General features: G+C 32.6%; 4 protein-coding genes across 6 annotated transcripts; 2 read left to right on the top strand and 2 right to left on the bottom strand.

Annotated features, from left to right (window-relative positions):
- Positions 1–2,574: 2,574 nt before the first annotated feature.
- On the top strand, positions 2,575–5,968 carry LOC132922503 (asparagine synthetase domain-containing protein 1). 2 transcript variants are annotated; one of them, XM_060986066.1, is made up of 7 exons: positions 2,575–3,087; positions 3,177–3,377; positions 3,444–3,738; positions 3,839–4,338; positions 4,418–4,582; positions 5,449–5,690; positions 5,759–5,968. In XM_060986066.1, the coding sequence occupies exons 1-7, from the start codon at positions 3,037–3,039 to the stop codon at positions 5,931–5,933; spliced, it is 1,629 nt and encodes a 542-aa protein (XP_060842049.1). In that variant the 5' UTR covers positions 2,575–3,036; the 3' UTR covers positions 5,934–5,968. The 2 variants fall into 2 exon arrangements, with proteins under 2 accessions (XP_060842049.1, XP_060842050.1); XM_060986067.1 differs by having other exon boundaries at positions 3,160–3,377.
- On the bottom strand, positions 5,946–7,685 carry LOC132922509 (spermatogenesis-associated protein 22-like). Of its 2 annotated transcripts, none has more exons than XM_060986073.1 (4): positions 7,311–7,685; positions 6,648–6,823; positions 6,352–6,502; positions 5,946–6,220 (listed from the first exon to the last, which is right to left on the bottom strand). In XM_060986073.1, the coding sequence occupies exons 1-4, from the start codon at positions 7,391–7,393 to the stop codon at positions 6,082–6,084; spliced, it is 549 nt and encodes a 182-aa protein (XP_060842056.1). In that variant the 5' UTR covers positions 7,394–7,685; the 3' UTR covers positions 5,946–6,081. The 2 variants fall into 2 exon arrangements, with proteins under 2 accessions (XP_060842056.1, XP_060842057.1); XM_060986074.1 differs by having other exon boundaries at positions 6,352–6,496; positions 7,311–7,669.
- Positions 7,686–8,918: 1,233 nt separating this feature from the next.
- Positions 8,919–11,269, top strand: LOC132922506 (uncharacterized). Its single transcript, XM_060986070.1, is given in 10 exon segments — positions 8,919–9,052; positions 9,171–9,422; positions 9,661–9,915; positions 9,982–10,130; positions 10,193–10,235; positions 10,237–10,437; positions 10,515–10,618; positions 10,688–10,772; positions 10,774–10,783; positions 10,963–11,269. Coding segments are annotated over 8 exon segments (894 nt in total). The 5' UTR covers positions 8,919–9,052; positions 9,171–9,422; positions 9,661–9,690; the 3' UTR covers positions 11,040–11,269.
- Positions 11,270–12,525: 1,256 nt separating this feature from the next.
- LOC132922507 (mediator of RNA polymerase II transcription subunit 8) lies at positions 12,526–13,819 on the bottom strand. Its single transcript, XM_060986071.1, is given in 5 exon segments — positions 12,526–12,879; positions 12,881–12,931; positions 12,933–13,133; positions 13,215–13,608; positions 13,660–13,819. Coding segments are annotated over 5 exon segments (783 nt in total). The 5' UTR covers positions 13,668–13,819; the 3' UTR covers positions 12,526–12,750.

Raw genomic sequence — 13,819 nt, 5'->3', positions numbered from 1 at the left:
AAATAGAAATAATATTATGCTTCTACTTGACGCCACTATTTATGATAACAGTAGACTCGGCACTGCGTCACAATATATTTTTTATCACAATTCGTTAGCACTGGATTTGGGTTAGGGATATATTATTATAATCTAGTAATCTACATATTTTTAAAATTTTAATTGCCATTATTATTATTGCGTATGCCGGATCACTACAACTTGGTCACCCTCAACGTGTTAAGAACGCTTTCAACTCCTTTCAGTGGCCAGTGATCGATGAGGCGCTAAGGAAAAAAGGGAACCCCTGGGTACTTGGTGTTGTTGATTCGCTTCTAGCTTACAGACAGGAAGTTGCTTGTCGGCGATCAGGGGGATTCCAAGTCGGTCACCTGTGGACTGTGGAGTCCCCCAGGGCTCGGTCCTGGGACGGACCCTGTGGAATGTGGCCTACGATGACCTTCTGAAAATGAACGTGATACCCGGCACTCACCTTGTAGGATTCGCGGATGACTTGGCGGTCGTCGGAGTCGCAGTCTGGCGAGCTTTTCGAGGAGCTGGTCAATCCCGTCCATCTTCGATAGGTGGATGACCAGCCGCGAACTCCAGTTGGCTCACCAGAAGACCAAAGCCGTAATGCTCACCAAGTGGTGTGCGCACAACCCTCCTCGGTTATGCATCGGTGGCGTCTCAATCGCCATCAGCAGCCACATGCCCACATCCGCTACTTGGGCGTCATCCTCGACACCAGGCTGTTCTTCGGGAAACACGTCGAGAGGTTGCCAAGAAGGCGTTCGCGTCAGCCGTGGCTCTAGCAAGGCTCATGCCTAACATCAGTGGCCTCAGCCAGATGAAGAGGAGGCTGAAAAGCTCGGTAGTAAAGAGCCAGCTCCTCTACGCCGCTCCCATTTGGTCCCCCTCAGACGACGCCACGGCCAAATTCAAGATGAACCTTAGAAGGCCTCAGAGAGTTGCCGCTCTGAGGACGATAAGGGAGTGCCGGTCTCGGATGACGCAGCCTTCCATCTAACCAGTCGACCTCATCGCGGCGGAGAGGGTCAGGCTGAAGGCCAGAGCTGCGCCGACACCTCGTCCAGGCGAGCCGCCCCCTACAAAGTGTTCCACGAGGAAGGTCAACACCAAGGAGTGGAACAGCAGATGGATGCCGTGGACCCACCGACTCATTCCGGACCTCATCAGTCATCAGATGGATTAACCGGAACTTACCTAAGGTGCCCTGGACGTACCAGATAACCCAAGCCCTTTTCGACCATGGTTGCTTCAAGCAGTACTTCCACCTCATGGGCAGGGCTAACAGCCTGAGGTGCATGCACTATCCATGCATGTCGGAGTCGGACACTGCCGAGCACACCCTGTTCCGCTGCCTGAACTTGGACGGTCTGCGGGAGGAGTTCCGCGCACACCTGGGCCGCTCTCCCGCGGTTGAATACGTCCATGACATCCTCTGCGGACCAGCCTTCGAGGACCTCCATGTAGATCAACAGTAGTCTCTCTTTATTCAATTAACGATGCTGCAATAGGGGCTAAGCTTATAACAAGGGGAAAAAAGGTCTTTAGGACCATGATTTTCCAGTCAACAATCAACACTATCGGTATTTCATCAGATCATCAATATCCATTGATATTAAATAACATATATTAATCTTATTAGTTCACGGATTTGTCTAAAACCTTAGTTTGTGCTTTTAGTAGTTTGGTTATTTTTAACATCAATGTCATCAATGTACTGTCGGCATGGCACTAGTCCGCGATTCCGGCCCTGTTGTGTCAAGGAGCCCCTCATTTCCCAAGATTTATAGAATATTATAATAATTATTTAGGTATATTATTGTTATTATTGTAAAAATTAAATACCTAGTGATTGACCATTTGGCCGCCAGACAGAAAAGCCAACGTGGCAATGTATTTATATTTAGAACAATTTTACCGCAACATGTAAATGTAACCGTGTGTCTATTTTGTGATTTATGTATTATAAGTTTATAGTGTCATCGTGTCATTCGATAAGCGCCATGATCATACAAAAAGGTACTGTGTAGTGTGTCTTTTCATCACGATAAATTAAAGCCGTACTTTTCATTATTCTACAGATATTCAAAATGTTACTATTATTAGGGCCCTAAAAAGATCTCTGTGTCTTACTGCCTTACTATTATAATTGTATATTAAAAAAAACTTCTGGTGATGTGTTCGGATGAAGTTAGAATTATAACTCCTTATACAAAATTTAAGTAAAATGCTTTTTCTGTTTTAGATTCTATTATTAATAGCATAAAAATATAAAATCACGATTTGTACCTGATGAAATTTTATTAAAGATTTAAATTAGTTAGATCCTAAAACACTTTCTCTTATCGAAGAAATTAAACAATTTCCCAAAGACTCATTGAACACAATAATATGTAAGTTATCCGGTTTAACCCACGATCTTATATAGAAGATCTTCCGTGCTGAAACCATTATTCTTTATTGACTTTATTTTATTTCATTACTCCACATTACTCTATAGAGTCTATAGCACTATAGCAGTCAGCAGAGCTGCTGTAACCGATCATCGACGGTCACCGAGTGATAACTGAGATAAGCGATTGGCGGCTCACGTTGATACTTGATAACTGATAAGTGATTCGTTGTAAATCGTAATATTGCCGAACGCGGTACCGATCCAAAATCCAAATATTATTGCCGACGTTTTAGAATTTAGATAATTGATCACGACGCATTCTCCGGCTCGTCGATTGTTAGCAAATGGTGTTAACGGATTCGCGCACACGCCGACGTCGATCGACCTGATAACGAACACGACGTCGTAATGATGGGTCAACATTTTTTCACGAGATAAAAAGTATACCCACCTTTGGCTATAACAATAATATCTGCTTACACTACGCGGGCACGCGGCTGTGTAACTGGTAAGACGCATATTGTGAAAAATTTAGCCCAACAAATAAATAGGTTGGCATTGTGCTGACCTGTCGATGACCATCCATTAACCCATTCTTGGTCCAGTGACATAAATCGACCTACGATTTCGACATGTGCGGTATATTTTGTTCGTTCGTCAAAGGGTCAACCGTGTGTGGCGAGGTAAATCTACTGGCGTCTACTGCGGTTGCTGCTTTTATACAATGGTCATCTCATTCAAATTGAATTTCTCAGCTCTGTTATGTCCACAGATTAGCAAGTGTAGATCGTCGCTGCAGAAGAGGGGCCCGGATGTGGGTTCCACTCATCAGGTTAATGTTAATGGATACACTGCGTTGTTCTCGGGCAATATATTGTGGACTCAAGGAGAACGCCCCACCGGACAACCATATATGGATCGAAAGGGCAATATACTGCTGTGGAATGGTGATGTGTACAGTTGGAATCTGACGGTAAGTCAACTAAATTAATATATATATACTTGACATAGACTCATTATTAAAAATTCCTATTACCAGATGAATGCTAGCATTAAAGACAGCGATACAAAAATAATATCAGATTTTCTATGCGATGGAGGTAGCATGGAATTGCTTATGACTTCTGTCCATGGTCCATATTCCATTATCTATTATGACTGTGAACAAAAAGTCTTGTGGGTCGGAAGAGATCCAATAGGACGCATCAGTTTGTTATGGAACATCAGTACAAATAAATTAATTGTCACTTCCGTTGGACACAAAGACATTCCAGATCTAAAAGAAGTGCCAGCGATTGGGTTGTTCAAATTTGATTTAAATGCATGCAAACTGGGTAAATATTATGTAAATATATAATTAGTAAATATGTCTAAATATATAATATTATTCCAATCATATGGGAGTCGTCATTAACTGCTTTATTAATGTTTTAGTTCCTCAATTATATCAGTGGTCACACACACGTTTTGATTGTGATTATGACATTCCAAATGAATTACAATATTTTAAACAAATCTGTGTTCATCATGTCACCAACCCTGAAGATTCTATATTACATCAAAATGATCAATTAAATATGTCTGAGCTATTATCACACCAAGAATTTTGTAAGAATGTCAGTAATCTGATTCACCATTTGTCACAGTCAGTTCAAAAAAGAACAACAATCAATCCAAAGGCTTGTAAAATGTGCGAGTTCAAATGTGATCATGCAAAAATTGCTATTTTATTTTCAGGAGGTATTGATTCAGCATTACTAGCTCTATTAGCTTCTAAATATGTTGAATCTGATGAACCGATTGATTTGTTAAATGTTTCATTTGAAAGACCAGCAAATTCTAACAATTTTGAATGTCCAGATAGACAAACATGTTTAAATACATTAGAAGAGTTAAAAATATTATGTCCAACTAGACGATGGAACTTAATAAAAGTGAGTGACATTTTACTAGAACAATAAATTGAAGTAAAACTATTACATTTTTTTTTTGGAACATTGTTTGTACATTTAGATAGATATACCAAATGTTGAATTACAACAAAAACGTTTTGACACTATACGTCATCTCATATATCCCTTAAAAACTGTCCTAGATGATAGTCTAGGTTGTTCATTGTGGTTTGCCTCTCGAGGACTCGGTAAATGTAATGGCAAATCTTACAAAACCCCTGCTCGAGTATGTAATTTAAATACAATATGCTTTAATTTTCATAATAATACTAGGTTAAGTAGTTTACTGTGTATTTAGTTTTTAATTATCTTTTAAATAATAGTAGGATTATTAACATTAAATTTGTATAAATGTAGTATGTTTAAGATAGATTATTGGAAACATTCAGTAATTTAGCACTGAAACTTCTAATTTGAACTTCCTCTTTAGTTATATTAAACTTGAATTTATTAATATTAATTGTAAAGTGAGCAGAAACATGTATTTTATATAACTTAGTTGATTTAGTAATAATAGTTTATGAAATTAATACATTATTTATAGATCGCGACAATGAAATTTATCATCTTTATACACATATGATATTGCAAAACTATTATGTACTTCATTCATGATTATGTAGTAATGTTAAAGTGTATACCATAGATTTGTGTAGTCAAATAGACAATTAAAAAAAAATCTCAAAATATTAGACAATGTCATTTGCTCTCTATAAATCAATTAGACAGATCGCAAACAATCCCAAAAGAAAAATTTAAATAAAGTGATATTATGCATTACATAAAAAAAAAATTATGTGTTAATAGTTTTTTAATTATAAATTTTGGTAACTTTTTCAATTCAAAATATTTAGAGAAATAAAAATTCTTATAAAACGTGCTTAACAATCATTACAGAATACCGTCCGAAATAAAAATGTTTTTCAAAGAATTAATTATTATTAAGATAGGAGTAGATAAATATAGAATTTCTAGATTATATTTTGTACAAGCAAAATAATAAAATTATTTGTTTAGTTTTATAGTTAAAATTAAGTTTTTTTTTATAACTAGATATTGTTCAATATTCATTGTAATATTTGAATTACACAGGTTTTATTGTCTGGAATGGGTGCAGACGAGTTATTAGGCGGTTATACAAGGTATAGAAAAATTTTACAGCGACATGGTTGGCAATCACTGAATGAAGAGTTAGATAAAGATTTTTCCAAAATACCTTCACGTAATCTAGGTCGAGATAATCGTGTGTGTTGTGATCATGGCCGTCAGTTACGTACTCCATATTTAGATGAACATTTTGTAGAATTTATAAGAGAACTTGCACCATGGCAACGGTTATATATATTTAATTATGTAAACAATAGTTGGTAATTTATTATTTTTATTAATAAAAATATTTTAGGTGTTGGCCAAAAGAACCATATCCAATCAACCTGGGTGAAAAACTATTGTTACGATTAGCAGCTTTCAAATTGGGACTTGTAAATGCAGCATGTTTACCAAAACGAGCTTTACAGTTTGGCTCAAGAATAGCCAATAAAAAAGAAAATGGAAGTGATATAAGTGATCGATTATAAATTTATAAATAATAAATATGAATTTATTTTTTAAATACTTAATTTTATCATTTCCTTTATATATACTTATTAACTAAAATTAATCAAATTCTTTTTCTATAGGATCAAAAAATAAAAATATAATTAACAATTGAAGTTGCTTAAAATACTACACCTTATATATTAAAATATCATTAATTGTCCAATGACTAACTAAAGATATTCTGTCAAATGTGTTTTTGTCTTCATGTAATTCTCGAATAGTGAAAATTTGCAATTTATTTTTTCCTTTTACGTGACCAGTACATCTGTTAATGAATTTTAGTATAATTAAAAGATACATTTTAATTGCATGCGTATTATGTGGTGATGAGTTTAACGTTTAACCTCAGTTTTTAATTTTATTATAATTATGTATAGTTTAATAAATAACACTCACAAAACTAATGTTCCCTTAGATATATTAGGCATTTTTCTGTCTATTTCATAAAATACACATACTATTCCAGATTTTTTATGTTCACTGCGTAAACAAAAGATTTTTTCACATCTATTACTGCCAGTTATCACAGAATCCATAATTCCTAAAACTAAAAAACATTAAAACCCTATTCCAAAAAATATTAAATAGTAGTTTTACATACTGCAATTTATATTAAAATTAGATAATAACATTAAGTATACATAGAATATAGATATACTATAGATTTCAAAATAATAAATAATAAAATGTACCGAATACTTGGTAAATAATTTTGGTCTGTTCCAAAAATGATAACAATCGGCACCATCGTGCTACTTGTTTAACACTGCCAACCAAAAGCTTCATTCCCTCATCGATTACAGCTTTAGATTCATCAATGGGCTTGTTGCTATTATTTTGAGCAATGTTGGAAGTAGACAATGCCAATCTACAAATTTTAAAATAAATCATTATCCCTAATTTGTAAACAGTTAAAAAAAATTACAATCAAAACATAATACCGAAAAGGGGGCAAAATGATAAATTTTTATTTCCTTAAAACCAACACTAAAACTATATACTTTTAATTTATATGAAATTTTACATGTTATTCGTGCTAGAATCATAAAAAATAGAATTTAACTTGTGAAATTTTAAGTGGAATTTTCTTCAATAAATTATGAAATATTCAAAATATATATAGGTATATATAGTTCACAAAGAAGTTTTTTCCAGATAGCTTTTTATTTTTTTTTTAGGAAAACAATTTGGTTATTTCTGAACGCAAAACAGCAAAACATTTAATAATTGACCTACTAGTTACTACGATTAGTATATTTTACAATTCACATATATATTGATTGGGATATACAATCCAGTAACGGAATAGTGGAGATATCAATCGAAAAAAAATAACTTAGTACTCATGTCATTACACGGGCGTTGCCTGTAGTTCCAATCTTCGACTGTAGGGATGATGACGTTTATTGGAACTCGGACTACTTGTTAAAGAATCCATTATCCCGGTTTATCGAGCGTCTCTAAGAAAAGAATAGAGACAGCTGGGCTGCAAGTTTAGTCTCACTATACATTCTTTCGGATGCCACTGACTTAAAACCATCGAAATAAAAATTTTAGCGATTACGAAGTATTTGAAGTAATACTATTTTTATATAATAAATTGTAATGTAAATTATTGGTAACTCTAAATTGGTATAAGTAGGTACCAACTGGCAACCACCAACATATCTACATATCACTCGCACAATCACCCTACATGGTTACATGGTTAGATATTTAAAATATCATACATGGCCACATGGGTTCTAAATTAAATTAAATATTGTAAATTATTTGTATACCTTTTGTTTTAAATTATTACAATTTAGCGCCATTGCCCTGATTGACTTGCTCTCTTTACACATGTGCACTATAGTTACCTATGTGTTTCCCGAAACTTTAAATTAAACGGGAGGTTTGATTTTACGAGTATTTGACTCAACAAAATAACAAATAATGAAATGATCAATGATTATTGACTAATGCATGTGATTTAAAATATCTGTCAAGTGTCTCAACTGTAGATATTGAACTTAAACATGATAAACTCTACGTGGAATCGCGGAAAAAAAGTCCTACACCAGGAAAAAGTAATTTAATTTAAAATTTAAAATAATAAAATAACATTCAATATTACAATAGTGTACCTATATAATAATTAATAATATTATGTACAATTACAATATAATATTTTAGGCACATCTCTTTCTTATGTAATGACCCGGGTTTATAGATTATAGTCTATAAACCTTGTGTAATGACTACGGCTGTTAAAAAATCTAACACCGATTTTGCCTGCTTGTATTTTGTATTCATACATTTTGTAGACATGTTTTTATACGGACTACAGTATGAATTCGTCCTAATTTTTTAATAGTTCTCAAATCTTCAGCATCTAGAACTAATTTCGCTTCATCCGGGGAAATGTCCATACAATTTGATGCTTAATACAATAATACCTATGTAGTTAAGTATGCTTAAGTTCATAGTTTTGCAAAACGGTTATTCCTCCGCCCTTTTCAGTCGTATTATTTACAAAGTACAACTATAGAACTGTACAAAAAAATTTATTTCCGTAAATTTGTCACTAAACTTTTTTCCGATTACCCTCTACGTGACATGACGTACCTTATGTGATGTACAAAGTTCACTAATCCCGGTTTTCCACGGGATTCATCCCCGTTTTCATACTATGTCTATACTCGGATACTCTAAAATACCACAGAATAAATTAAATTAAATTTATTTTATGTTAATACTCTAAACTAAAGTCTAATAAGTTATAAGTTACACTACTAGTAAATTGTATTACTTTTATCATATTTCGCTCTCGATCATTGTTCGACATAAAATTAAAATTGTAGTAATAATACAGAATAGATGATCTGAATTTGAAATTAAGTTTTGGCGGGTAATCAAAATTCGGTGCATGCCACAAATCACATTCAATTTTGCCATAGAACATGTTCTATGATTTTATTTTTCGTTGATAATATCACAGAATAAAACAATAATAATAATATCTTCAGTGGTTTTGTCCGCGGGCGGCGACGGCTACGATAACTGATAAAACGACCGCCGCGAATCGGGATTCTAAATAATGATTCCGAGTTCTAAAGTAAGTTATGTCTGTGTGTAAACAAATATATTTCGACTATTTCGATATATATCAAAATAAAAATTCTCATCGTGTTCAAATTAAGAGCTGGTATTATTTATGCCGTTTTCATTTTCAGTAAACAGTTGTTGCATTTCTGCAATTTTTCGATAAACGGTACGAGGACTGGCAGTGTTAATCGTCTCGTCGACTGAAAAATAATCTCATTCCTTTATCCAGTTCATCGTCTTAAATTATGTAGACGACAGAATTTAGCAGTTCAACGATCGTAACTAAGTATTCAATCCTATATCAACATTTGCCCACCAGTTTGTCTAGGACTGTTGAATGTTGATAGAAGTAGAGTGTAGATGAACCGAATAGATTTACGGTAAGTAAGCTGAGAGAGTCAATATGAATTTGATTCTAAAGGGTTCTATTTTGGACAACTGCGAGATTTCAAGATTTGAGTGATGAGATTATATTCTGAGTAGCTATATTACTACTTAATAATGTTATCTTTTCTTTTTACTGGCATCTGGGCTTTCAATTCTCCCATTAAATGAGATTAGAGTCTTAAATAAAATAACTCACAAAATTGTATAGTTTAATATTTTTACTATTATTAGGAGCTAAAGAAAAGGTGCCATATTTCTAAAATGGATCAAATGTTACCGAGTCCGGGGTTCAGTATTCCCAGTATTGGAACCCCAGTACATCAACCAGAAGAAGACCAACAGATTATGCAAATGCCACCGCTACAACCACAAGGTCTAGCTATGAGTACTAGTAGTCTACCGACTCAACAGTCAATGAATAAAATATATCAGACGAACAACATGGGTTACGCCACACCACACAGCATGATGCATTCACAAACACCCGTAACAATTTATTTACACAATAATATTATTTTTTAACCAGGCATTTATACCAGCATTTCTTTGTAGGTACATCAAAGTATGCCATCTTTAACATCCATCAGTTCATCGTCATCAACTATACCAGCGCTACAAACCATTCAAAACCCAGCAACGCCTGCTCCGATGACACCTATGACACCAGCTTCTGCTGATCCCGGGATTGTACCTCAACTCCAGTGAGTTGCTCTTATTTATGTATATTATTTACATAATTGTATGTATTTATTTTTATTTCAAGGAATATAGTATCCACGGTAAATCTTGGATGTCGGCTTGACCTAAAAAACCATTGCTTTACATGCACGTAATGCTGAATTTAATCCAAAACGATTTGCTGCTGTCATAATGAGAATACGTGAACCACGTACTACAGCTTTAATCTTTAGTTCTGGTAAAATGGTATGTACTGGTGCAAAAAGTGAAGAAGATTCTAGACTGGCGGCAAGGAAATATGCTAGGATCATTCAAAAGCTCAGCTTTCCAGTAAGTCTTACTAATGTCTTGGATAGAATAATATATTTATTTATATGTGCGTACATTTAACCATTTATTATTATTAGGCAAAGTTTTTAGACTTTAAAATTCAAAACATGGTTGGCAGTTGTGACGTGAAGTTTCCTATACGTCTCGAGGGATTGGTGCTCACTCATGGCCAGTTTAGCAGGTAGTTTCTTTCGTTATGTTTTGTAAATTTAGTATATTTAGACCTAATAGATTTTTTATTGTTATTTAGTTATGAACCAGAACTATTTCCTGGACTTATTTACAGAATGGTTAAACCACGTATTGTGTTACTCATTTTTGTGTCTGGAAAAGTTTGTACTGACAGGTAACTTATTATTATAACAATTTTCTATCTCTAAGACTAGTTTATACTATTTTAAAAAGGAATTATTGGTATCAATGTTAACAAAATCGCAATTAGACACTAAAATGTTTCATTAATCTAGATAATTATTAACTTTATTTGTATTTTTCAATTTCAAAAATATTTATTGCTGTTTGCAGGTGCCAAAGTACGTCAAGAAATTTATGATGCCTATGATAATATTTATCCAATATTGAAAAGCTTTAAAAAAAACTAAATCATTATATAAGCAATGTTTTATTTCAATGTATGTATTATTATTAATGTTTAAGAATTCCATTTTCTCTTGACATATTAAATTATTTTAAAATTAAGTTGTTTCATTGTATAAAAATAGGAAATAATTTTTTCTGAATATTTTCATGTATATTATGATATATGATATGAAATCAAAGCAAAATTGAATGAAACCTCTAAGTGCCACTAAATATATAAATGTACATAATATTTTATTCATCAAACTTAATATTAAATATTCAACCTTAAATTTTTACTTTCCACTGATAAATAATTTAGGTTAGGATGTAAATAATTTTTATTTAACTATCCTTAAAAAGTAATAATAATTACAAATAAAATTGAATATCTATAGAAATTAATTTAGTGTTTAAGCTATAATCTATAGTTAATAATCAATAAGCGTATCAATTCTAAATTAGTACATACTATTTATATGCACTTGTTTTCTTTTCAATAAATATTTACTTCTATTTTCTAGTATTGGGATTTTAAATTGCTGTAGATACATATTGTATGTTTATGCCCTCTGTACTACCCAACTCATTTCATTATTTTTTAAACATTTCTCACCTAAAAATTAATTAAAACTTAGTTTTTATAGAGAATATTTAGTTATTTTTTGATTATAAGAAGAGGTAACTCTTAGTTTTATATCTCATTTAAAAATTAAAAAAAAATTTGTATCAGTTACATTCATCTTTTTTCTATTAACAATTTATTCTCAAAAATTTTTATAATTTTTTATTTCTCAAAAAACAAACACTTCTATTTCTTAAATCATTTTTATACACAATGAACATTTTAAATTTTAAGTTATTAATAGAAATTTTAAAATTTTGAATTTTGTTTATATTAATAAAAATGTTTATTCTTGGCCAGAATATTACTTTGCATCGATCGAAGAACTTTTTCGATTGTTTTATTATTTAAAATAAATATTTTAAATTTTATAAATTTGTCAATTTTTATTATTAAATATATTAAAAATATGCTTCGACCGATGTAAAGTAAACTTGTATACCAATTCAAACATCTTTACATATTTTAAATTGAATAACTAGAAGTATCTTAATTTTTGTCAGGTGCGTATAGCTATTTTTCCTATGTTCCACATGTAAGACAAAGATAGAAAATCACTGCTTTCCAATCCCCTTAATATTAAATTGTTATCAATATCACAGAATATCTGGTAGTTTTTTTTATCCTGGATTTTCTTTTTAGAAAATACTTAAAGCTCAGTCATACAGAATAAGCTGAATGTATAACCACTGTATAATAGGTAAGTATTAAACATGAAAAATTTGCTCAGTACAATACAATTACAATATACAATTTTCAGTGATTTTTACAAAAACATCAGTTTTTAAAACACTGAAACATTTTTTATTTACTGTAGTAATTCTTTTTTGGTATAAACAAAATTATTTATTAGGTTATCTGTATAAGTTGAACTATAAGGTTAATTTATTGATAAAATAATTATTTTATTTATTTTATAAAAAAATCAACTACATTTTTGACAATATTATGTACATTAAAATACATTTACATTTATTTACAATATTGTATTAATCCATAACAATTTTTAATATATACTAAAAACGTATCGATTATTAACATAGATATGAAAAAAATGTTTGATATAACATTAAAAAGAAAAGCACAAGATGTGACATTTATGAAATTTTTTATCTATATGGATGAGGTGCTCCAGCAGTCTTTACATTGGTCTTCATTCCAGGAGGTGGTTTAGGCATCATACCCATTGGTGGTGTATTTGGCCCCATACTAGGAGTAACTGGTCTACCAGTCGGGGGGCACCATCATACCACCAGGAGATACTTGTGGCACCATTGGTTTCAAATTTTTTACCCATACTTACAGCCGATACAAGTGTATGCAAGTCTGCAACTGATGAAGTTTGACCAATGCCAACACGAGCTCCAGTTTCCACTTCCCATTCTTCTCTGGCTTTAGACACTAAGTCCAATACATGATTAACTACTTTGTTGAATGCCGCCAGCTGTTTTTGTGCTGTTTCAAATTGTAAGCTACCCGCCTTGTGCTCAACCTGCAAAACCAATCATACATAAAATATTAGCAAATTTAATCACATTAATTGGACATAATGTGAGGAGAAAATTTTAGTGACCTGCATGAGTTTGTGTTCAACTTCAGGTTCAGTTTTAGTACGCAAAAAATCGGGTACAATGTCATGGGACAGGGCTGGCACTCGATTCTCGGTAATTCGCGCAAGATCCTCATCGCGCTCAGGGTTTAACATCAGTGGCAACACACTGTAGTTACGTAACTGTGGAAGCTTTTCGTAGGAGAGATACTTCATGATGGCAGTATATTGTGTTGAGAATACAGCGAATGTATCAAGCACTGTCGTCCAATTGACATTGTCTCGTTCGTGCTCTAGCTTGAATATAAGAGCGTATATTTGAGCTTTAAACTCATTCAACTTGCTCTGGAAATTTTCAAGCACCAGCTCCAGTTGTTTGTCTTCACGCTGCATTTCGGATTTTTTGTACGTCGGAAATCTAAAAAACAATTTTTATATGCTGAACACAGTATCAAGCAAAACCACTCACAATTTCATCGTTAGCTTACAAATACAATTCCGTGTCGAACGACAGTGTAAGTCTAAAAAAATACTGAATACGATTTATAGTTAATTGTATTTGTTTTAAAGAAGTAAGGTCTTTAAACTTGGATAGTGGATACTACTTTATTAGCATATATTTAACATGA

Source organism: Rhopalosiphum padi, chromosome 2 (genome assembly GCF_020882245.1).
Source record: "Rhopalosiphum padi isolate XX-2018 chromosome 2, ASM2088224v1, whole genome shotgun sequence".
In the NCBI taxonomy this organism is placed as follows: domain Eukaryota; kingdom Metazoa; phylum Arthropoda; class Insecta; order Hemiptera; family Aphididae; genus Rhopalosiphum; species Rhopalosiphum padi.
Note: the sequence above shows the minus strand (reverse complement) of the source record. Positions and strands in the feature narration are given on the sequence as shown.